The 25,318-nt window shown below is 40.7% G+C and overlaps 3 protein-coding genes across 3 annotated transcripts; 1 reads left to right on the forward strand and 2 right to left on the reverse strand.

Annotated features, from left to right (window-relative positions):
• Positions 1–263: 263 nt before the first annotated feature.
• dgke (diacylglycerol kinase, epsilon) lies at positions 264–15,412 on the reverse strand. The gene is made up of 11 exons (XM_061770049.1): positions 14,596–15,412; positions 12,826–12,985; positions 12,599–12,718; positions 10,395–10,538; positions 10,064–10,221; positions 9,601–9,649; positions 7,453–7,566; positions 7,270–7,341; positions 5,707–5,834; positions 5,500–5,611; positions 264–3,539 (listed from the first exon to the last, which is right to left on the reverse strand). Exons 1-11 carry the CDS (start codon positions 15,027–15,029, stop codon positions 3,294–3,296), a joined length of 1,737 nt encoding a protein of 578 aa, XP_061626033.1. The 5' UTR covers positions 15,030–15,412; the 3' UTR covers positions 264–3,293.
• Positions 15,413–15,937: 525 nt separating this feature from the next.
• c4h17orf67 (chromosome 4 C17orf67 homolog) lies at positions 15,938–19,015 on the forward strand. Its single transcript, XM_061770051.1, has 4 exons — positions 15,938–16,107; positions 16,987–17,087; positions 18,010–18,135; positions 18,805–19,015. Exons 1-3 carry the CDS (start codon positions 16,053–16,055, stop codon positions 18,124–18,126), a joined length of 273 nt encoding a protein of 90 aa, XP_061626035.1. The 5' UTR covers positions 15,938–16,052; the 3' UTR covers positions 18,127–18,135; positions 18,805–19,015.
• Positions 19,016–19,588: 573 nt separating this feature from the next.
• On the reverse strand, positions 19,589–22,943 carry cbx8b (chromobox homolog 8b). The gene is made up of 5 exons (XM_061770050.1): positions 22,758–22,943; positions 22,615–22,658; positions 22,278–22,343; positions 22,114–22,180; positions 19,589–21,003 (listed from the first exon to the last, which is right to left on the reverse strand). Exons 1-5 carry the CDS (start codon positions 22,824–22,826, stop codon positions 20,215–20,217), a joined length of 1,035 nt encoding a protein of 344 aa, XP_061626034.1. The 5' UTR covers positions 22,827–22,943; the 3' UTR covers positions 19,589–20,214.
• Between the last annotated feature and the right edge of the window lie 2,375 nt (positions 22,944–25,318).

The following is a 25,318-nucleotide window of genomic DNA, read 5'->3' on the forward strand; positions in this document are numbered from 1 at the left end:
TTTCCTTCATGATTAAAATAGTTGAATATGTACTTAAATGCTAATATCCCATTTAACAAGGATTGATGTTTTCTTCCTTACAACTTTTCACACACTATAAAAACATGGCCTATTTCTCTATTAGTAGTAGAAACACACTGATTTAAATGTCCTGTCCAAGATGGTTAAGGTAGCTGGGATCAGTGTTTTAGTTGAGAGCCCTCTTTTGTTTACTTGAAACCAAGCTCCTTGCTAAACATGTATCGCTTCACATCACAGCGGAGTGAGGACAATCAGTTTATTATGAAAGTATTTATGGGGAAAATAATCAAATCCATAAACATTACCCTCTTACATTCAACTAAGTCAAACTTAATATCCAAAGTAACAAATTCACAGAACCTTAACGGTCTTACTAAAGGCTCCCATTAACAACCAACACTGTACTTATGTGCCCATTTCTATTTGGCAGAGGCAAAAATGGCTTCTTTTAAGCAGTAATATGACAGTCAAAATAAAACAATCATACACGTTATAAGTTCTTAGGTTCAGATATTCGACAAAGCAAATGAACACATAAATACGCTATATATTAATATAAAGCATAACAGTGGAAATGTGAGCATACATTTTGAATTAAAAAAAAATCCAGTGCTTGGTCAGCGAGACGCAAATTTGATACACATTGAGTACCACTCATTTTGTCTAGACGTTATACAAATACTGCTTTAAAATTGTATAGCATACAACGTAATAACTAAGGAGATTCTGAATAATCAGTACAAGCACATTCCTACTACATTTTAAAACGCCGCAAAAAGGTGTGTAGCCATGCTGGGAACCATGTTGAGTCAGTGATGCATGCATTTTGTTTGATCACTGAAGGACTTATCATTGAGTCATGTTTCCTTTCATTTGCCATCGTGTTACAACCTTGACGTCCACATTTCCATTGGCTTATTTATTGTTGCGAGACATTCATGGGGAAAAAAAAGCCCTGATGCTAACATGGCTAAAATCCTGCCTCTTACACGAAACAAGTCAATTTAGTGCGATAGAACACACACACACACAAAAACACTGGTAAACAAGGATGGCTACAAAAGTCAAACTAGGTGGCATAAAGTGATAAGAAATGGATAAAATAAAATTAGCAATCAAGGATGTGCACATTCAAGAAACAGCCATCGATTGACTATTAGGCCTAACGTTTCGAATATGGCTGTAGCGAAAGGAAAAAGTAACACCACAACATAAAATGTACCCATATCAATCAATGCTTGCCTGCATACATTCATGCAAGAGACTATCCATAAAACTTAACCATGTGTCCTTAATGAAAGGCGCTATAGCAATTTATTAACTGAAAGCCCAGTGTCATCTGACAATCTTATCAGCAGTGATTAATGTGCAACACAAGCCACCCAGGACTTCAAAATTGTGAATAGTCAAAAACAAAGTGAGAACAAGGACAAATGGTTCATAAATGCAAGGCATTTTGCACAACTTTTTATAACATCTGCAAGGTAGTTTCCGGTCAAGCTAATGGCAGAGTTAAACAAAAATCAATCTATGAGCTGCTTGATACAGCATCCAGTGATTGTTTTGCAGCATTACAAAATAAAAAAAACAATAACCTTATCTGTAATATAAATAATGTATTTGTTTTTGTAAAAATGCAGCAGACAAAGTGATGAATTACATAATTATCTGCATTTAATTAGTCTAATTTGCTTGATTTGTGATTTTAGTACTGTCCTGAAAAGGATTGTTCTCTTTGTGGAGTATGAAAACAGTGCAGCCATGTGCAGCGTGACATCCACATGGCAGAACTTTAGTCTCCCGCAGCTTGGAGGGGATAAGGCCCAAGGCTTACGAGCTCTACAACTCTACGTGTCTGTAAAAACAGAACATAAATCAACAGTTTAGTCAGCAATGTTAGAAAGTGCAATCATTACAGCAATCTCTTTCACATTTACCTCCAACTGACTTTGCTGTCAGAAGGGATGAAATACCATAATACACAAAATTAAAATATATCAAACATGAAGCTTTTTGAAATCTGTTATTTGTTCTTTCCATTTTCAAACAGTAACCGAAAATCAAAAAACAAAAAGTGACTTATTAGTCACCACAACAAAACAATCAGCTGTTTTAAATTCAATTATAGATTAAAATATATATATATATATACAGAATTAAAAGGCAGTCCACAGGACTAAGATTGATTTGCTTTGTGACCCCAGTTAACGAGCCTGAGTAAAGACAAGTTTTAGACAGACAGAGCTCTTCGCATATATCATTACACAAGGATTGAAAGAAGAATGAAAACAATAGTGTTGCCAAGTGATTTGCCCCAAGTCTACATTTGGTGTCCCATGTGGACATTAGTGAGTTGAGAAGAGTATGAATTGACAAACTGCATTAAATGCAATTTTTAAAAAAATATATATTTTTAAAAAAGGGTGGGGGATGTGCATTGCTAGAAGTGTGGCTGTTGGGGGATGTGAGTGATGGGGACTATCACTACTACGACTAATAAAAGCTTTTCTAGATATGCAAAGACAAATTTAGAATTAAATAGTACCAGAATTTTTGTAACACTGAGAACAAAGATAATTCAGTTTTAGAGGAAAAACTGGTTCCCACTTTCTGCTCAGTGTCAGCGTTCAATTTGTGAACAGCGTACTTCAGGGGTGGGTCTATTCTAGTGGAATGCAGGGCCATGGGACGACCCCTAAATCCTGAGACATCCTAAACTATTTGCCTTATCACCTTTAACAAAAGGTGATAAGGCGGTTTTTCAAAATAACTACTATATAAACAAGGTAAAATTTCTTGAGTGATTTTAGAGTGTTTCTTACATTCAAGTCAAAGAATTTTAAAGTGGCCCTTGCATCCTTCAATTTTTCTGTATGCGGCCCTCTCAACACAAAGTTTGGACAGCCCTGCTCTAAACAATACATAATTGTCTATGTTATAATATGGCTGACGGATCATTTGATGGATCGTGGTTATCGTGGCAGCGAACAAGCTAATGTATCTTTACTGATGGTCATTACCAAACCTCCGGGCATCATAAACCCAAATAATTGTAATATTGTGGCCTGTTTTTCATTTTTGATGTGAGCCTAAAATGTAACTATTAAAAAAAGTATTTTTTGTGTTACATTAAAAACTTTTTTTTTTAATAATTAGTCATTTTTTGTTTTTCAATTGGCAATTGAAAATGGAAAGAACATATGATACACAGATATGATTACAGAGTATTGTACTGTAAAATGTGCTGAAAAAAGAACATCGGGGTGGTTGAGTCAAGCTCGTGCGGACGCCGCCCCCGGGGGCCTGGGTGAGTCCTGAGGGGTGGGGCTCTCGGTCTCGGAGGCGCTGGATTCATTGTCGTCGTCGTCGTCGTCGCCGTCGTCGTCGTCATCCGTTTGCTCCGAGCTGTGGTAGAGCATGAGAGCCTGGGTCTTATGGGTGATGGTGACGGTGCACGGGCCCTGCGCCCACGGCTCGCCGTCCACTTGCATCGGCATCGTGGAGCTTTTAAGGACCAGCTGGCGAGGAAAACGTTACCTGGTTAATGGCTGTGCAAAGTTGTTGGAGAAGTTATTCATTATCCTTTATATCCATCTTGAGCTCCACGTGCTAGTATGCGCTTTGTCCTCACTACTAAGACAATTAGTAGAACAACTGGGGTGCACTAGTAGAATGATTGTATCTAACTCGTAGAATTTGTTCCCCCTCGACTAGTGCCATGTTTGGCCTAGTAGCACACAATTAAACCTCACTAGAAAACATCTGTGCTGGACTAGTAACACTACTAGGCCCAACTAGTAGGCATGTGTCATGTACTAGTAGCCCACTGATCAAGGATATCAAGCTAAAGGACAACTTTGGCCCACAAGTAGAACAACTACAGGTTACTAGTGAAGACAAAACTGTGCACTAGTTGACAGCTGCATACTACTAGTGACATAAAATCCTATGTTAACATCTAGCACTTCACTAGTAGTAGCACACATGGCAACTAATGCAATTTTGCGTCACTAGTAACATGTCCGACTAGTATGCCAAAGTTGTCCTACTAGTGAGGGCAAAGATCGTACTAGTACATCGACCTTAAGATGGATGTGAAGGATATCGGATACATGCTTAAATCACTTAATGGTAAACCATTCGAGCATTTATTTGATATCATTGATAAGGAGGTCACTAAGTATGTAACACATGCCTACTAGTTGGGTCTAGTAGTGTCATTAGCGCAGCACAGTAGTTTACTAGTCTGGTTTAATTCTGTATTTGTAGGCCAAAGTGGCACTAGTAGTGAACAAAACAGTGAAACACAGTTGTTCTACTGAAAAGTTGTATCTGCAGCCATTGGGTATTTGAAAAAAAAAAGTAAATGCTGAAGCAGACATTAAAAGGTCACCCAAAACAACAAAATTAGAAACAACCAAAACATGCATCCCGTTACAAGACTTAATACAAGGGACTAAACTCGATTTTAAGTAACAATATAGCTGCTTTCAAAACATACATAAGATTACAACTAAAGGCATTAGTTGTAACTTAGAACATTTTATAAATGATAAGCATGCGCTGCAGAAGACACAGGAGCAGTTGCAACAGAATCCGTGCAGCGAAAAAAGTTAATATGTCGGTTACACATCGACCGATGTCGATTTATTGGTGATACGCTCGATACGCGATATTCGGTCGATATCAAATAAATGCTCAAACAACTTTCCTGGGTGCCACCATCCACTCTGCACCATCTCCAAATTTGAAAAATGTCTTTCATTGATACCCAGTTGTACAGCTGGTTGAATAGATGCAAATTTCGGTTTGAATTATACGCCTGACACACAAGCGGTGACTTCCTTCGTTTCGGATTCAACAAAAATTGCCTGTATTTTTTATTTTATAAAACATTCAAACAAGGACAGAGTTTTTCTGAGATGTTTTTTCCTAGTACAATTATATGTGTTTTAGTCAATGATTAACAAGCTATATAAAACATGGATTCATTCGTTCTCTTTTGATTACAAGTGACCTAAAACAAAATCGTGAACTCATTTGTTGCACTCCAACACACATACAACCATGATAATTGGGATTTCATTCAAAACTTGTCTTGGAAAACTTCCTTGTACTAGCAGATTAAACCATCATTCTTATTCGAGTTACTATTTCAGCTAATTCCAAGCATGACTTTCTTTTTTTTAAATGTGAGTACATCTATTTTGCAACCTCTCGACTTGTATGAGACCAAAATCTTTTGGGAGAATACACCTCTAATATCAAACAAAACATAAGAATTCGATCCACTGTCATGTGTGACTCACGTGAGACCTCAGCTCATTTAGCATCAAAGGATTAAATATGCGTGTGCTTCTTGTACTTTATTTGTTAACTTGTGCTAGAGAAGTACGATATGAGGATTCAATTTGACTGCTAAGTGTTGCGAGACTTCCTCGGGAAATGCAATAGCCAATGTGGGCGATGTGGCCTCACCCTGACTGTGTGGGCCTGTCCCAGTCGTACTGGGTTAGCCAGCTTGACCTGGATCTGAGCGCAGTGGAAGGAGCCAAACACACCCATCACCTCCAGCAGACCGTCGTCCAACCTGCCGCACAGACAGCAAACGTCGCTTGTCGCCATGGGGACCGAACAACACGTGACATAAGCCCGCTCTCTGTGTCATGCTGATGCTTGTCTTACCGTGTGGGAGCACAGGGTTCGTCCCCCATTCCCTCCCAGAGTCTGCAGCCGCCCCCCCAGTAGCCAATGTTACAAACAATGATGCCCTCCAGGCTCGGCAACGTAACCCTCTCACCATCGAGCTCTAGCTATGATGGGAAGAAACAAACGCACATACCACAAGGTTTAAAACCAAGGCTGTGGGGTTTTCAGGACAATTAATTATGTTCGGGATTTTTGTAGCTTGCAGTAATGTAGAACTGTACGACGTCCTACTGAGAAATTGGCTCTCTACTGGTTTTGGCTCTCTCACACAGCAATATATATATATATATATTATATATAATATAAAGTTAACATTTTCTAAACATCACTGCAAATTAGGGCTGGGGGGAAACATTTTTTTTAATCTAATAACTCTGCGAAGTCGACTTAAAAAAATAGATCACCACAAAACTTCACCAGGACCAAATAAATAAATAAAATCATTCCGCCCGGAGCGATGTTTGCACCGCCAGAACCCATGTTTCACACGGACATTTAGTGCTGACGGACGCAGTGTTGGGACAATAATAAACTATATAATAAAAAACGACAAACGACTGTCTTTTTAAGACACTTTTAGATGTGTGATGTAAATATAACATGGTAATTATGAGGGAGCTGAATAGTAGTTTTAGTGTTTTTTGACCTAAAATGGTCATCGTTAGCGTGCTAATGCTAATGCTAATCACGATTGCGGACCGTTTAGCATTTAGCTTTTTTGCTGTTTCAAATTCTCTACACCAAATTTATACCATACACTCAATACCAACATATGCAGCTTAAGGATTTAAGTCCATTCCTCATAAATGAAAATAAAATGCGTGTTAGTAGTTAAAAAAAATACAAATTTGTTTTTTTTGTTTTTTTTAACATTTTTTTATGTAATAGTAGTGGCGGAGGAGATTATTGTTCCATCAATAATCAAGAGGAGAATCGATTCTAAAAAGATGCAAATGGCGACCATGTTGATAAACTCAGTGAGGAATGAATAACTGACAAAGGCAGAACTTTTCATATAGCCCTTGTATTGGATCTCAAGAGACTGAGCAGGGGTACCTAATATTAAGGCAGGTGAGAGTAAAATTCATCCGTCCACCCATTCATTTCATATACCTCACGAAGGTCGCGAGTGTGCTAGAACCTATCGCAGGTGACTTTGGGCGAGAGGCGGGGTAGATCCCGGACTGGTCGCCAGACAATCGCAGGCCACATACAGACAAACTAGCACTCACACTCGCGTTCATACCCAAGGACAATTTAGAGTCTTCAATGTTCCAAACATGCATGCTTCTGGAATGTGGGAGGAAACCGGAGAACCCCGAGAAAAACAACAGAAGCACACCGAGAATATGTAAACAGATTCAAATCCCCACCCTCACGAGAAATGGGCGGATGTGCTAACGACTCATCCGCCACGCCACCAGTTTGAAATTCAGTCAAAGACACCTATGACACATTTACAGGTGACTTCTGTGGACAAAAAAAAAAAATAACCTGCAGTAAACATGACGTTTCATAGCGTAAGGAAAGCTGCTGTACCTCAATCCTTTTATCCAGATCTTTACATTCCTGCACTAAACAGTCCCTGGTGCCATATAAGAAATACACAGCCTGGTAAAAGAAAGACAAAAAGACATGATCATGGGAGTGAAGTGGTGACAATATATTCAAATACAAAAACAAGTTTTGTGACGTGCGGAATGCAAATGAAGCTGCTCTGACCTTGTTGATGATTCGACTGGTGAAGAACGAGGGTGTTTTCTCACGATGTGTGTGGAAGTTGAGCGCCATCAGAGCGTCAGGACCCACCGAGAAGTAGTTGTTCATGGACAGAACCTGAGGTGGTCATACTGTCTGTTAAATGCACACTACTTTGTGGTAATGAGGTTTATGCTCATCATTAATACACTGATGACAATATCTGGAGCAACTTGAGTTTTACTCATAGTAATATCCATCCATCCATCCATTTTCTGAGCCGCTTCTCCTCACTAGGGTCGCGGGCGTGCCGGAGCCTATCCCAGCTGTCATCGGGCAGGAGCCGGGGTACACCCTGAACTGGTTGCCAGCCAATCGCAGGGCACAGATAACAAACAACCATTCGCACTCACAGTCATGTCTACGGGCAATTTAGAGTCTCCGAATAGTAACATGCTTTGGCAATTTGTGTTGATGACATATCTACGTTACACCCTTTTTCTATTTTGAAAAGAAAACAACAAAAAGAAAAACAAATGCACCAGCTTGTTTTTCTAGTTTTAGAAAAGACAACCAAGTAGAACGTTCTTACTAAAAAAAAAAAAAAAATGTGTAGCATACCTTCGTTTGTCTCATGTTGTGATGAACCACAACGGCAACGCATATAGAGTAATAACCTCGACCACAACTACAACCACAAAACATTTAAACAGTTCTCTGAACATGTCACATAAAATTTTGAGAAGGTCAGACCTTCTGGAATGTATTTACAGCAGAAGTTATAAACTTTGACCCCCCCCCCCCCCAGGCGCGTCAGTAAAGTCAACTGACGACAAATGGGCTCGGTAGGTTAGCACCCACCACATAAAATTTCAGTTTCAATCAGAGCATGTTAAGTATCGTTATAGCTTTATACTTTTCTATCACAAAGGTGCACCACTGGAGACTCTATAGACCAATGATTCCCAACCAGGGTGTTGTTGCACGTTAGGGTGCTGTGGGAAATGATTCAATTTGCCCGAAAATTATTATTTATTCTTTACAAATATAGTTATCTACATCTAACTATGGCAGCGACGGATAGTGACAGGCAGAACAATGAAATTCTCTTCCACTAGATGGCAGAAGGTATAATAAAACTGTGTACCCAGCTGTTGCCATTCATACTACAGAATAAGTCATGGCTTCCCGCGTGTATTATCAGATACGAGATTCTCTATATTTCAGCATTCATACTTTGTGTGACATTTTTATTTGGTGGTGTGGTGAGATTTTTTTTTTCATGTAAAATGGTTGCCTTGGGTAAATAAAGGTTGGGAAACAACTATGTAGACAGAAAGGTGCTGTCTGGTGTCCAAACCAACCAAATCAGATCATGTACATCAGTGCCGTTACAACTTTAGAGTTTTCTACCACGAGGGAATGCCAATGGAGAGACCGTAGACATGCAGGCATAGTGTTACAGTATTTGCAACCTGCTCACTGTCAATCTGTCTCATATACTTAAATTTAAAATTGATCTGCCAAATCTTCTAGGAAAGGGGTTTGCAACAAAAAGTTAAAGAGGTCCAGTTTGAGAGAATTTCTTGAAGCAAAGATCTGGAAGATCATAATGTTTTATTTAATGATTGTGTGTTTCAGTTTAATTTGAATCCCATTAAAAATAAAACAAAAGCGCTTTGCCTGGTACACATCTGACAAATTCTGCCACCGTTATCAAAATGATTAGCACAACTTTGTAATGTTCTTTCATTTACTAAATAACAGTACGTCTGCATTTCAAAATAAGAGCAAATAATTGTGTTCACACAAAGTGTTCAACTTCTGAAAAAAAAATAATAAGGGAACAGTTTGGAGTTCCCCCTTTTTTGTTTCCTATTTCTCAACACAAGTGACAAACTCAACTTTATACATTTTAATATAACACATTTTAACAATTCATTTCACTTTCTTCCCCTCTTATATTCAACTCCCCCACTTTTTCGCTTAGCGCTCCAGCTTATTCTGCCAGGATTTCTGGCTTCTCACTTCAGATTTTAAGTGGCTAGCGACCCTGCTTAAAAAAAATATTACAAAACTAAAAAAGCCGGGTGGGTGCCTTGTTGCGGTCCATAAAAGGGTGATTCATTTGTCAGAAGAATACACAGTGATTCTAATAGATTCCACACTCACCTTTGGTTTTCGAATAGAGAGGCCTTTGGAAGACACCTGCACTTTCCATCTGAAAAGGATTATGTAGCCAGTAATCACAAAGATGAACACAATGGCAAAACTGCAAAAGATTGTTTAGAATTAGAATTACATAGGATTCTTGTGTGAATCCTAACAGTGAAGCAGTCCCACTAATGCTATTGTGTCCAACATTTTTCTCACTAAACAGCTTGTGTTAACTGTGGTTAAGGTCAGCACCATCACTTAACGGATTCCAACCGAAAGAGCAAAACATTGGTCTCATTTATGACAGGTGATGTTATGCGTGTTTCTCAAATAGTGATTCAAAGATGCCATGGCATTTTTCTGTTTCTAAATGATCATAGTCGGAGCAGATGTATTTTTAGAAACTGGATTTTCTTGGTAATAATGTGTTGCTTTTGGAAACATAGTATACACTGCTGATGTGATCTTAAGACCCCACCTGTCCATTTTGACCACGCCCGCATCTAGGATGTTGCGAAGAACCTGTTCTACAGGGATCTCCCCAGCATAGCCCGCACCCCAGCCCAGAGTGTGGGAAAGGTCATTCCCTGTTCCGAGAGGGAGGATGGTCATCCTTGGGATGAACTGGTCTTGACCCTGACCCAGAGATGTGCAGATATTCAGCCAAAGATTACCAAACCGCAAAGATTGTAAATAACTATGAATGTATTGGCGCTTGGGATGGACATCTAAATCAATCGTTCTGAAGTTTCACTGTCAACAAAACATTTCATTTGTGTACTTGAAAAGCTAAAACAGTGCACTCCCACCTTGAGCTTCATACCGTCAACGGCATCAAGCACCCATCCCACTGTGCCATCACCTCCACACACCAGCACCCTGACACAACCAGGGGGCAAAAGGGTGCACAGTTGAAGGGCCTTGGAAGGTGCAAGCTGTGACAGGTCAAAAACCTGAGAGGGAAAAGAGAGCGCATTAACATTAGGGCTCCGACATACGACGTTTCGAGATTATGAATGAACCAGTTTGCGCAGCGGCGCAGGAATAAGTCGAGACGCGGCACAAAAAAAAAAACACCGCACTTACTGTTTTTCATTTGACTGTTTTATATATATGGGCGAGAAGTGTTTTAATAAAAAAATAGTTACAATAATTGTGACTTTGCTACTGCATTCATGTAGGTTAGCAAGAGACTACGATGCTTTTCGACATGCATACAAATTTGGTTTAACTTGCCGCTGTAGGAATGGAACTGAGAACCGGCTCTAAAAGCCTACATACTCTGCAAGAACAAAGAAATGTCTCAAGGTGCCAAGAACAAAAACAACATTTGTTCTGGCCAGGACATTTCATACTTCATGAGAACTCTTCACAAGAAGTCCTCATTTGGCCTGTCCACTGCAGCACACATCGCACGCCAAGCGTTGTATGTCTTGGCCGACAGAATAATAATAATAATAATAATAATCAGGGTTCGCGCTGCCCGTTCACCAACTCGCCAATGACTAACTGAAACAGGATGTGGCGAAGCGAATACTGCCCACGCTTCCTATCCTGGCGAATCAAAATTGCCTATGTCAAAACTCAACACCAAAGATTATCACCAAAGATTTTGAATGTTATTGTTTAACTTCAACGGAAAATTTTGAATTTGAGAAAATTCCATATAAAGTCCTTAAGATCCTTCTCGAGGATTATCAAATAACAATTGAATCTATTTAACACTTTTACTGTAATGTTCTTATCATCATTATCATTGATCATCATCAATCATTCATTCATCCATCCATTTTCAGTACCGCTTATCCTCACTAGGATCACAGGCATGCTGGAGCCTATCCCAGTTGACTCTGGGCGAGAAGCAGGGTACACCCTGAACTGGTCGCCAGCCAATCGCATTCAGTTAAATCAATAAGTCAATGTTCTACTGTAATTGAAGAAAAAGAAGGAGAAGAAGAATCATCTTTTATTGTCATGAACATGCATGCATGCACACGAAATTTGTTCTCTGCATTTAACCCATCACAGTGAACACATACACGTTAGTGGAACACTCTGGAGCAAGGGGGCAGCTGAAGCGCCCGGGGAGCATTTCGGGGTATCAGTGTCTTGCTCAAGGACACCACAGCCATGAGTCTGGGGGATGTTGGCGGAAGGTCCAGTCGGGGTCTTGAACATAGGTCCCCCACGGTGGCAGGCGATGATCTTTTTACAGTTCAATAGTAAAAGAAAGTTTTGTTCTTCATATCAATTCATCATAACATTTAGGGGTGGCCTCCAGGAAAGAATTATTATTTGTTGGCTATATCCAGTGTTGTGTCGGTCATACTATAGAATCATTTAGTTCTTGTGTTTAGGGAATAATGCAAAAGATAAACTTGAAAAATCAAATGCTAAATCGCAATGGCAATATTTGTTGAAAAGAAACCCTCACAAATAAGAGTATTTTCCCATATCGTTCAGTCCTACTCCTGATTGATGACTAGGTAATTTTAACTGGGCCCAAATCGTTAAAGCTTATTTGCTTCCCAGTGACAAGGACTGGCTAAGTGTGGCTAAAGGTTTAGCCACATAAACCCACGTGATTTTGTGTGGCTAGGAGATTTATATACTGTTTAGCCACATTGGCTAAGAGGTTTCATGACCCAGTGCCAACAATGATAATATTCCCACCTCTTCCCATGAATTATTTGCTATTTTTGAGTTCTTACACTCCTAAAGTGGGGTACACACATACCAATCATTACGCCATGAGCCCGATTCTCACCTATTGATTAAAGTCAGCAAAGGCACAATTATCTGACCGATTATCCTCTGATCTGGGGTGGTAAGATTGATTGTTTCCTCCCCAAGAATTGAAATGTTGTCAAATACTGCCTATCATAAATCCTTACGTGTGTGGCCAACACCAAGTTCTGTTGAGATGACGTGTGCGTATTTCTTTGTTCTTTGCGAAGTATGTATAGGCCTTAAACAGATTCATGGAGAGTGTGTGAAATATCTGCTGACTAACCTGCACAGGGTTGAGGATGGAGCGAAACTCTCCCAGCAAAGCCTCCCCCATGTTATTTCCACTCCGGGTGTTCGCCAACACCAACACAGGAGTCCAACCACACCCACAGTCCATCGCAAGCTACAAGCAAAACAAGCATATGACACAAGTGTAGCTTAAAAAACTTGAGAGCATCATGTGGGAGTTGCTACTGCTGTTGCTGTTACATGAGCCCACAGCACACCCACCTTTGTATACTCGTCAGGGTGTCTACGGCGGAGCTTGTTGACTTGGTACAGATAGTGAGGAGGAATGATGAGGTTGTGGAACTCGCCCAGGTCACACTGGGTTGTATCTACCAGGCTGTCCATGCACTCATCATGCACTGTTGTCTGACACCACACACATCTAGAAATGGTGAAAAGACACACAGATGTATCAAGAACATAACAAGCAAGTTCTCTAATCATTTTAGCAGGACTCGAGACTGCGACCAAATTGGTCCATTTTCAGTTGGTCACACCTGTGCGACCAACTTCTTCAGTTGGTCACACCAGTGCGACCAACATTTTCAGTTGGTCACACCAGTGCGACCAACATTTTCAGTTGGTCACACCAGTGCGACCAACTTTTTCAGTTGGTCACACCAGTGCGACCAACTTTTTCAGTTGGTCACACCAGTGCGACCAACATTTTCAGTTGGTCACACCAGTGCGACCAACTTTTTCAGTTGGTCACACCAGTGCGACCAACATTTTCAGTTGGTCACACCAGTGCGACCAACATTTTCAGTTGGTCACACCAGTGCCACCCGTGCAAAAGTTAGTGTAGAGCCCTGTTTAGTTAATTGCAAAGGCTAGCAGAGCTAAACATTATGTTGAAAACTGCTTGGCCTATTTTCATTCAACTTTGAGGTGAAGGACAGCCAGGCTGTTGATTTTAATGGAGCTTATTTTTCTGTTGACAAACAAAGCATCTTTTGAACATTTCACAACTAGTATTTAATGTACACCCACCCGCCACAACATTAGGTACACCTGCAGTCTTCTGTCCCTTTCAGACAGAACTTGCGGAAGAAGGAAGTTGTGTGTTCCATCTCGTCATACATCCAAATGTCTCTTTTCTTGCTTGCTTCGTAGTCCCCGTCATTGTTGTTAGTATGTTTGGATCGCACAGGCCTCATAATCTCTTTTTAAAAAAACAAATAATGGAATAGATCGGCTCCGTTTTTGTGTGGATAGGGCCTGATTGTGTGTCGCCTAGTAGCGCCTTTGTTTTGATTGTCGCTTGTCTTATTCCCCCCAAACATTCTTACCTCTGCCTACATCGCAATAATCATCCTATCATTTCTGGTAGGAGGAGCTAGCATATACACAGGAGTTAGGAACTAGGACCCAGGAAGTTCCAAATGAGATGCACTCTCAGTCTCCACTATAATTAATCCCAAAGGTGTTCTATCGGGCTGAATTAAACAATAAACTGTGCATATTGTTACAGTGGCTTAAACTTTTTAATCCAGTACAGTACATTCGTTAAGTAGAGTTCAGCCGTATTTATCTTTTTAGTTCAATACATTTGCATTTAATCTTCTTGAACTGTTTGTTTTTAAAGATTTATTTAGGTGCAATATTTATTTACATTTGATGCACAATTTCATTTAATTGAATCATTAAGTACATGTTTTGTTCCTAATATTAAAGAACATGTTAATGTTAAAACTGTGCATGATTTTACAGTGGCTTACAATAAGATTACATTTAGGAATAAAACCTGTCCTGTTTTGGATGAACACTGAGACCTACTATGCTACTGTTTTTTTTTTTCCTCTGTGTCAATCATGATAATGGTAAAAGCTAAGTATTTTGTGTTAATAATTTGAGAACCGCTGTGCTAAAACACCTCTTCTGAAAAACACCACCACACCAAACTTTCCACTCAGTGTCGTGTGATGTAAACAGGTAAGACTCGAGTCCCTCCACCTGTGAGAACGTACATACTACATCCGGGGCATCCCGTACCTGAGATCACAAAGCTTCGGCTGCGTTCCACACTGCTGCTTGCACACTATACAGTAGCTGGCCAGGGGCACGTTGCCCCTGACCCAGCGGTGGGCCACTGCCCCGTCCGCACGGGAAGGGGCCATAATCTCCTTGCACGACAGCTCCCGGTCCGCCCGGCGCAGGCACTGCTCGTCAGCGCACACGCCGCAGCTATCGCAGAAGGCCCCGTGCATGATGTGCTGGGAACACACGCAGCAGTAGGTGGGCTTACTGAACAAGTCCGTGTAGTGCCAGCCATGTCTGCTCTGACGGAAGAACTGCTTCATGTGCGTTTTCCGCTTGGAGCGTTGGACGCTGCACCACAGCGTGATGAGGACCGGGACGACCACGGCCGCGGCGGTCCAGAAGAGCAGCGACCACTCCTCCCGCACCCCGTCCTCCTCCGCGGACATGGCGGCCGGGCTGGAAGTCAATGGCGCCGAGGAGCAGGAGAGGGACACATTGGAGAAAAGCGGGTGTTCGGTAAACAAAAACCAGGCCGAGTACAGACAACGCACGTCTTCCCGGTGACGCTCATGTTGATGCAGAGCTGCGTGGAAGTGCAACAGTGGAGCCCTTCCGCGCAAACATTTCCACTGCCACAATTCGCGGAAGTACACGTGACGTAAGGCCGACGAGCTTCTTTGCCAGGCCAACAAAGAGTATCAAGGAGGCAAGATAATGCCCTGACGCAACGCCCGACGCCGTATACAACAAAGACTGGAAAGTGACGGAAGAAGGGCGCCATATTGTTACCCACGAGAACAATACGTCACATTGCAATGCAGTTCTTTCCTATATTTCCGTTGTGTAAGGGACAGAAACCTCTGCTGTTCAAAGATTCTTAGTCTAATCTGAAAATTGCCTGCTCGTAAGGTGACTGTCTTCTCAATAGGGCTAGTTGTTAGCTAAATTAGCATTTTTTTGACACTCAGTTCCCAATGTTAGCAAAGCTATGAGAACATGTTTCAATAGCATAAAAGTCGAGCTCTGAAACGTCAATATGCATTATGTAGTGTGATCTTCTGATTGTTTTTCCCAGGACGAGCACAATGTACAGGTATAAATTAATAAAAGAGGAAAACCGTTTGTGTGCAGTTTTGTCCCCCCCCCCCCCCCCTCCCATTGTGTCTTCTCTATAAATGACAGTAAAAATGTACTTTTTGTTTTTGTACTTATACGTACATTTTTCGAGTCTGTACTTTTTTTAATCAGGAGTCGCATCAGTACTTCTACTCTTACCAGTCTTTTTTAAAATTATTTTTTATATATATATTTATATATTATTTTGCATGTCAGTAACATAAGCCCTGATGTATGTTTTGTGGGTGGTACATTACAGAGGAGGAGGAGATTTTCCCCCTTCACTCCTTTTGGACTTAAAGTCCAGACGCCAGAGCATAACATATTTGAGCTGGAAAAAAAAGCTGTTGAAGATGAAGAGGCTGGTGGTGTTTTTGATTTGCTTGGTCGTTTTGACCATCTATACAGGTAGGAACCACCCGAAAATTCTACTTGAAGGCACTCACAATTTATATCACGTTGTCTGTGCATTTATGTGAGTGAACCACGGTGATTAATATACCGTATGTTTATATTCAATCATCATACTTGATGTTTCAACTTTATCTCCCCATCTCGTTGCAATTTGCATGGCAATACCTGCCTAATTCGTCGACATTTCTGGCATAAAGAGCACGCACGATCTGGGTTTCTCATTTTGCCCCATCAGTCTTCACCAGGTAGTTCGTGTTTTGCCACGTTGCCGTGAGAGCAGCGGCCACAGATCGGACCGTGTGTTGTTGACACACTGAGAGCTGCGTTCGAAAACCAGTCCGCACAGCCGGATGGTGCTGCACGGGCCTGCCTCCCCGGGGAGTGAGGACGATGAATGGGCACTTTGTTACCTTTCAGCAAATATCCCACTTCCCAAAAGAGGCCTGGTTGGAGAGAGGGAGAGAGAGAGGGGGCGGGGGGGGGGGGGGGAGTGAGAAGGGGTGCATGGGTTGGACCAGCTTGAGAGAGTGTCAGTGATGTGTTATGTTTGCTAGAAACAGGGAGTGCTCCCTTCCCTTGGGACCGATGCTGAGGAAACCTCCAAAACACCTTAGGCCAAACCACAGCTCGCAGCAGCCAATGGTAGTAACATTTTTCTTCGTGGCCTTTACCACAAGGGTTGCTGGACAGGACAACTACTCATTAGTGAGCAAACTATTGACAACAAATGCATATAGTCCAGGGTATAAAACAAAGAAACGGTTCCTACAATGAAGAAGAAGAAGAACTATAGCACTATGTAGTCTGTATTTCAATATTGCGAGGGTGGGTTGCATTATACGTTGGATTTTCTTTTGTGTGTCTTCTCCTTAGATGCCAACCCCATCATCAAGGAGAGCTTTGCTAAGCAGCTTCTGCGTAGCAAGAGACAGGAGAGGCCCAGGAAGGCAGGCCACCCCGATGAGCCCATGAGGGTGAGGCCCCCCGGGGGTCATTCAGAGTACAGGGCACATGTACAGCTGGCTCTTCGACACACGCTGATATTCGACCTATTAACCTTTCTGACTTTTCTTTCCCATATCCTCTCCAAAAACCTTTGCTATTGAGTCGACAAGTACCTCATAACTGTTTCTAGTATGGACGAGGCATTTTTACGCAAATGTGTTTTCTTGGAAATCTAGGGATTTAGGAATAACAAACATTTATTCCTAAAATAAGGCCCGGAAGTATTTGGACAGTGACAGAGTCATGATTTGTCCTTTAAACATCAATGCAATTAATTGTAAAAAATATTTTCAGGCAATCAAAAGTATTTTTAGCAAGATGACTTAATTGGTACATGTGTAATTGTAATACTTGGATGAAAATCGTTTGCAGTGAAGAATTGCATGGCTGAGCTCAGGCCATTGAATTGGCCATTGAAGAGTTTTGTATTTTGTATTTATTTTTTATTTTTTTTTGCCTTCATCAAGTCTTGAGTTGCTTTTCTACGACAACTGGATGGGATGATTTTGCGTTCCTGATTTTTATCCAAGTAAATGATGGCTATATTTACAATATGTGACTTTTTCCAAATTTGACGTCCTGAAAATGAAGGCAATTTACTTGTCAGATATGTAATCTGGTCTAACATTATGCTGTGTGCACGTGTGCTTACCCGATTAAAGCAGAATAAGGCAGTGAAGTCTGAGTGACAAGTCCAAGCATGTAATTTTTTTTTTTTAGCTAACTTTTACTTTTAATCTGAATGTGTTTTCGAAATGAAAGCAGAACTTTTCACAGGTTTTTGTGTCATTGTGACTGTTTTGTATTTTTTGCCATCACTGCTCTATGCGCAATGCTATTTTCTCTTGCGATAATGACGCCCCACCATTTGTTCATGTCCACGTCATGCAGGAGCACATGCTTCATATGCAGGCTCTGGACCAGAGAGCACAGGAGACCAACATGGAGAACTGGCTCAATCCTCACTGCTACCCACGCTGTGACAGGAACTATGGATACCCTGTCTGATGATGAAAGGTCGCACCCCTGTGTCCTGTAACCCAAATACATACTTAACATAAATGTAGCCACCTGTATGGAAAAAAAGCAACAACAAAAACATACAATGAACGACATAAATTTAATTGACAGGTGACAAAGTACAAGAGTAAAAAAAAAAAAAAAAAAGATCTCCCTCTCGGGTCTACTCTGTGAATAGGGTTTCCCCTGATAGTGATTTCTTTACACTGATAATAAAATATCAAATGTTAATTTTGTTCCTGTTTTTGTGAGTTAACCCCCTCTTGAAATGTTTGAAAGAGGAAAAAGAACAACGGGAAACTTCAAAAACTTTGAAATGTATTTCTGATCCATGCAGCTGCAATTTTGTTCATCGCTCAAATTAAAATAATCCACACGTCAGCCACAAGATTTGTGGCCCACTCACACAGGAATGTGGAACTACAAGATCGTGTTTCTTTTTAAAAAAAAATGTATTTTCACTCTTACCGCGTTTGGAAAACATACCTTGAAAAGTAAATACGTTTCTGTTTTAAGCAATGTAAGATGGATTTGTCTGAGACCAATAAATCATCAATGGAATGCCTCATCCCAGAATAAGGAAAAAATACAAAATACATTCAAATATTCACTTTTGACTAAACTAGATGAATTACTGATGTTGTTTTAATTGTCTTTTCTCTGCAGAAAAGAACAGCGTCAACACGATAAAACTGGTTGGAAATGGAAAGACTTCCTCAAACGGATCCGTGAATACATGCGAGTGGATAATGAATATATAATGTTGTTTGTCTAAGAATGCATGTTCGTTTCTTATAATATGTGTATTGCCAATTAGTATCATATAGCATAACATGGTAAACTTTGTGGAATGAGTGAATAAAAATATGCAAAATCACGACTCAATAATTGATTAAAACATGAATATAAAAATGGCGCACTTGTGCAGTGGTAATTAGGTCTAAATGTTTTTGTTTTGTTTGTTGACGTGTCGGTCAAATCGGAGCTTTGCTCGTGCCTGGTTAATTGATGTCGATTGTTTTGAATGGCACAAAGGACAATCGCGTTCATGCGCGTGCAAGTGCTGAAATAAAGTGCGCAGCGCGCGGCCCGTGCTCCATCACACCGCGGCAGGGTGCGTGGAATATTGCACCTATATGAAACCGTTGATTTATTCGGAAATGCCTTCAAATCTTCAGAAACGCGTGATTGACTATTTTGAGTTACTATTTGACGAGTTTATATGTAGATATTTTCAGGTTAAAAAGCGAATAAAAATAGGCCTGCCCTAAATTGGAATTGAATTTACGGGATAATTGTGGCCTTCTGCTATAGTTTAGCTAACAGTTGCACAGAATGACTAAATATATTGAATTATTGTATTTCCGTGAGGCTTTAAAAGATTTCAATGCATTGACGACCCATTCTTGTTAACGTGATCTTCCGTTGTGCAATTTAAACAATGAGGCCGTTAACAGGTGAAAACGTTAGATTTATTAAAACAAGTTTGACACCGAGTGTTATTTTTACCACTTCAATATGCATAATGAAATATGTTAATGTCAATAAACAATGCAGTTAGGCCTAAACAACCCGTGGTTTAGCTAACATTTAGAAATGCTGGACAATTGGAGCAAAGTTGGACTTTGAAAGCAACAGGAACAGATTAATACTTTCAACACAAAGTGCTTAAGAACAGTTTCAAAAAAACAATGTGTCAAATCTTTTTAAATTACAGCAAACTATTTCAACCCAAAGAATGGATTTTTATAAACGGAAAACAATTCTCACGATCTCCCATCATAAGGTGGGTGGGGGGGGGAAGTCATACAATCCATCTTGTTATATTTTGATATTAGTCAAATGTACAAATTTTACAAAAGAAATGTATGCATGTATGAATGCATAATGTACCAGTGCATAATTGGAACAGGACTTCATTTAACTTTGGTCAGTACATTATGCCCAACTGGCCTATGTACATGTCATAATTTGCCTATGTACATGTCATAATTTGTCTTTATAGATTACATTACACAAAAACGTCATGTAATAATCACCCTATAAAGTTCTGCATGATACTTGTGAGAGTGAAAGTCATCTCTTGTCTTTGAAGAAGCCTTTTGAAGTGCTGCTCTCCTTGATGGTGACGGTCAGGAAGTTGGCGGTCACGTCCGTCACCAGGACCTTCTCCACGCTGCACAGGGACGGCCGCCACGTCACCTCGTCCGAGTCGACGTCGAGTCGGGTCGGGGAGGGCTTGTCTAAGAAGTAAGGCTTTTCCGTGGGCAGCAGCTGGGTGGGGCGACTCTGCTGCTTGGAGGGGCCTGAGCTGTTCTGAGTCCTGTGCGCGTCACTGCCTGCGTAAAGCTGCTTGTAGGAGCCCTCATCTGTCATTGGCCGGTTGTGTGAATGATGGTGGTGGTGATGGTGGCGGCGGTGGTGGTGCCGGTGGTGTTTATGGCCGTGACTGTGGTTTTCGGGTTGTCTGTGATGGGGCGCTTTGACTAGTCTCACGTCTCCGCTGCTCTGTAGCTTCAGCAGTTTTTGAGGGCTGCGGCTCACGAGCTCGTCTGCTCTCCTCTTGCCGGCCTCCGAGCCCGCACAGACGTCGTCCTGGAAACGGAGCTTGGGCTTTGGCCCTCTCTTTTTGGGTAAATGCACCAGGCCGTCGGCTTGTCGTTCATAGGTCAGATCCGGCGGGCCGACAAAGACGCTCTCTCCTCGGTTAACAGTGCTGGGTGGGAAAATTGTGGGGACAACAGCTCTCAGGCCTTCTCTGGCCCTCGGGGTGGCAACTGGCTCTGCTGTGGGGTAGCTCATGTGCATCCCCCGCATTGCCTCGTTCCTAAACTCATAAGACTTGGCGCTATCTTTAACTTGGGCCTATTAGAAAATGAGACCAATTAGAGGCAACACGTACAAATATACAAACATTCTTACATGTTTATGGTTCCATTTTAGTCAACAGTTTCTCACATTTCATACTTATTTGAACATGTTCCATTTCATGACATTTTTTATTTACATTTTACAGAGGTGTATTACTGTGGAGTAACCCTATGAAAAATGCATGTTCAAAGACTATTCGCTGCACAAGGAACCAGGCTTCAAAAGTGTAATTAGGGTGTGACACTGCTATAAAACGGACAATTACAGGACCAAGTTCCTTCCTGGACCTTGTATTCACCTCTGAACTTCCACTGACCCTGTTTAACAACACTTGTCATTGCACATGCTGCCATTTAAGATCGAGATAAACTTGAGGCTGGTTATCTATTTTCAAATAAGTAAAATAAGCTTCTTGCGGTTTCGAAAAGTAGTATATGACACAAAAGCATTTGTTTAAAAAACTTTTATTTTTTTTTTTTGTTTTGCCAGTATGGCTTTGTCTTAACGAGCTACAACAGAATTTATTGGTTGTGCGTTCCGAAAGCAGTAAATACCAAAGACTGAGCTACAGCACATTAGATGTGCGATATCAGGTGTGCTGTGAGAAATGACCCTTTTTTCACCTAAATGGTCTAAAAATGAGTCACTAAAAATAATGTACATTTGTTCCTCTAGCTACGCCAGCAACGTATGGTGACGGGCATCACAAATAATGCTCTTCGACTAGACCTTTGTATTATTATTATTATTAATGTTTTTGTGACTTTTTTGTTTGATGGTGTGCAGTGAGATTTTTCCTCGTGTGTGCCATGAGCTCAAGTGTATCCCAGGAATTATCCTAATTTACCTAATGGGTCTACACGTTATTTAGATGCTAAAAAGAATGTATGTTTGGTCATATATCTATGCCAGCCACATATAGTGACAGGCAGAATAATTAAGCACTGGCGTTCTGTTCTATTTTTGTGACGTCAAATGTGTCCTGGCTCGATAACGGTTCGGGAAGCATCGGCTTCCAAGACAACACGCTCATTTGAATATCCGTTCATTGTTAGGCGGCTCATTAAGCACTCGTCAAACGAACAAAATATTGTCTTTCCTTACCTTGAGGAGAAACGTCTTGGGTTTCGGTCCTCTCTTTTTGGGCCCGAAGAGCTCCCTTTCACGCTCCCTGTTCCCGACACACAACAGCGGGACGCTACTTTGAAGTGTCAGCCGAGCAAAGTGCACATGACGACATGTTACGGTCACATCAACATCGAACGTACCTCTGCTCGAAAGCGGCGAACAGACGGGAGTCCAGAATATTTTCCTCCGGTTCCCATGTGCTGTATCTGTTGGGTTTTTTTTAATTATTTGTATTATTATTATTATTTTTCTCCCCTTTTATTACATGACTGTACATTCGGTTTGAGGAAGCGAGGGCTCGGGCGGACACGGCGTGGTCGTCGCGTTAGCCCCGCGAGCTCCACTCCCCCGTCGAGCTTGACTCATGCTAGCCGCGGCGAGCTAACGACGGCTACAACGGCATTGACACAACATGCGCCACACACGCACGCGAGCACGCAGACGAGACAGAATAGCGCCGAACCGGGCGAGACTTACTTAGGAGACCAGCCCTTCCATTTCACAAGGTACTCGAGTCGACCCTGCATGCCGTTACAAACACAACAGGCGTCACTTAGCTCGCAGGGCAACAGTACAATTACCCTACAGCGTCTGATTTAGTCAGACGGAGGCATGCGTACCTTCCTTATCCTGCGTTTGATGATCGACTCGGCGGCGAACACCCTCTCCCCGACGGCCGACAGCTCCATGTTTACTCCAGTGCTACCTACCGTTAGCTTGCTAGCTTGCTTTTTTCTCCAGTCCCTGCCACTCTGAATTCCCGACAGACCATAATACTCTCCAGCAGAGAAAGGACGTCAGCGCAGTTTTTTTTTTTACGGCGTTGCTAAGGAACCGCAGTTGGTGGACCCACTACGACGACGCCTATTGGCTCAGCAGTTGCCACGTGCTCGGGTTGCTAAGTTAGGGGAGGAGCTTCTTAGCTTCGGGAGAGCTCGATTGCCCGCTTGCTTCATCATTTCACATTTGGATGTTGGGGGAAAAAAATGAAAATGTAAAGAAAGTGACTTTTGCCTTTTCGGCCGTGTTTCTATTTGAAGAAATAAAAAGACATTTGAAGCACATAGCATTAAGACCAGCAAATTTGCGTCATACAATGACAATAAAGGCTTTCTATTCGACACCAGAAAAAAAGTCCTCTGAATTTAAATTGAACATCGGTTGCACATAATTAAAATGTGCTAAACTAACATACTATTTTATTATTTTAGATGAGTAGAGGGGGAAATTGTGGAAATTATGTCCGTTTCCTACATTGAATCATGTTCAACCAATGTACATGATTGATTTAAGTTTTTTTACCCTATTCTATTGTAGTCTATATGAGACAAGTATTTTCGTTTATCATTTCCATAAAGGCATTTCCATCCTGCACTGAAAAAAAACCGAGTAGTCCATTTTTGGTTGCACGTGATCAAAACGTGTTAAACTGACGTCATTTTGCCCGCTTTGAAAATAAGCAAATCATGTTAGTTTAACACATTGTAATAATGTGTAACCGATGTACATATTCGAATTAAGTTAATTCAAAAAGACTTATTTTCAGAGTGACGTGTGCTCACAATAATTTTACTCACCTGGGTTCCTCTGATGTTTAAAAATAGTACAAGAAGAATCTTAATTTCCAGAAAGACGTCTCACGGCATCTCAGTACGTTATTTATTTTGCTAGAATATGACTTTTTTTTTTTTTTTTTTTTTTAAATGGTATCATCAGAACAGAGATGAAGGAAATTGAAGGAAAGTGAGTATTCCAATGGGTTGCTGAGTGCTTGATGCTTTTGTGTGTTTTCCTGCAGAATGATGACACGAATGTGACCTCGGTTATTTTAAATGACGCTCACAAATTTGAGATGACTCAACCCAAAAAAAAAAAAAAAAAACCGGGAAAGACAATGATCAGCGGCTTGATTTGTTCAAATCATTCCAAGAACTGAGAGCGATACACAAAACATTACCGATTATGAATGTGGCAAAAAATTGTCCAGTCGTTTTATACGAGCCTTAAAATAGTAAAATGACGTGACTTTATTCCATTAATGAAGCAGCTTCCATTTTGACGAGATCGATCACAAACCATGCTAATTTTCCCATTTAAAATTATTTGAAAATTATATATATATATAGGAAATTAAATCTAAAAGAAAAACGGTGGTAATAATGCTAAAAGTTGTATTCTACTACTACCACTACTAAATAACAAATAGTAATAATGTTATGATGATATATTTTTTATTCTCATATATGTCTATGTTGTTTAATTCAAATAAAAATAATCATTTGAATAAGACCCTTTATATAGGTTTCATATTAGGACGGAAAACATAAATGTTAAATATACATTATAATCATAATTTCAATCATCCCGCAACCCTAATGAGGAGAAGCGGAATAGAGATTGAATGGATCTTAATTGTTGTTGTTTTTTTGTTTGTTGGGGGGAGTTTTTTATTTCTACGAGTATAAGGGATACATGATTTTAAAATACGGTGATGATTGTTTTGGGGGAAAGAGGGGCACACGTGAGATAAAAGCCAAAATTATGACACATATTTCCAAACAATACATAAACCTCTTTAAACTATAAATATACAAAAACGACTGTGTACCAGTAACACATAGAGTCGATTGTAGTACTCAATGCATATCAAAATGTGTTGTTTTTTTTAAAAACATGTTTTCATATTGTGCCGTTTTGGGCACATATTTCGAAACAAATATTTTAAAGCAGATTAGGTTAAAAACGTTATACATTGGTTCATCGAATTCTTCAATTAGTTTCGAGTGTTGACGATAGAAATAGATTGTGCGAAGCGAGTTTCCTGGGGCACCGTTTGTTCGATGACCTTCCACAATTATCGAGAGAGCTTCGCATTTGAGTGTAGCACGTCATGATTTTATTAAAGCTCCATTTTAATGTTTGCGCCGTGTAATTTAACAACCTGGTTATCATTGAGCATTATTCGTGCATTTTTTTCCCCCCTACAAAGTCAAGTCCTTGAGCGAGGAGGAGGAAGATGGAAACAGATGCGATTGGTCTCAGTAATTAGAGTTTGAAGACAATTTATTGGTCGGCTTGTATCCGGGGTGAGATCACGTGTACACAATATGTGGAAATACAGTACAAACATGCAGTAACTTGCTACGCCATATACATGCAATGAGATACATTTGGATTTCAT

Source organism: Phyllopteryx taeniolatus, chromosome 4, assembly GCF_024500385.1.
Source record: "Phyllopteryx taeniolatus isolate TA_2022b chromosome 4, UOR_Ptae_1.2, whole genome shotgun sequence".
NCBI lineage: Eukaryota > Metazoa > Chordata > Actinopteri > Syngnathiformes > Syngnathidae > Phyllopteryx > Phyllopteryx taeniolatus.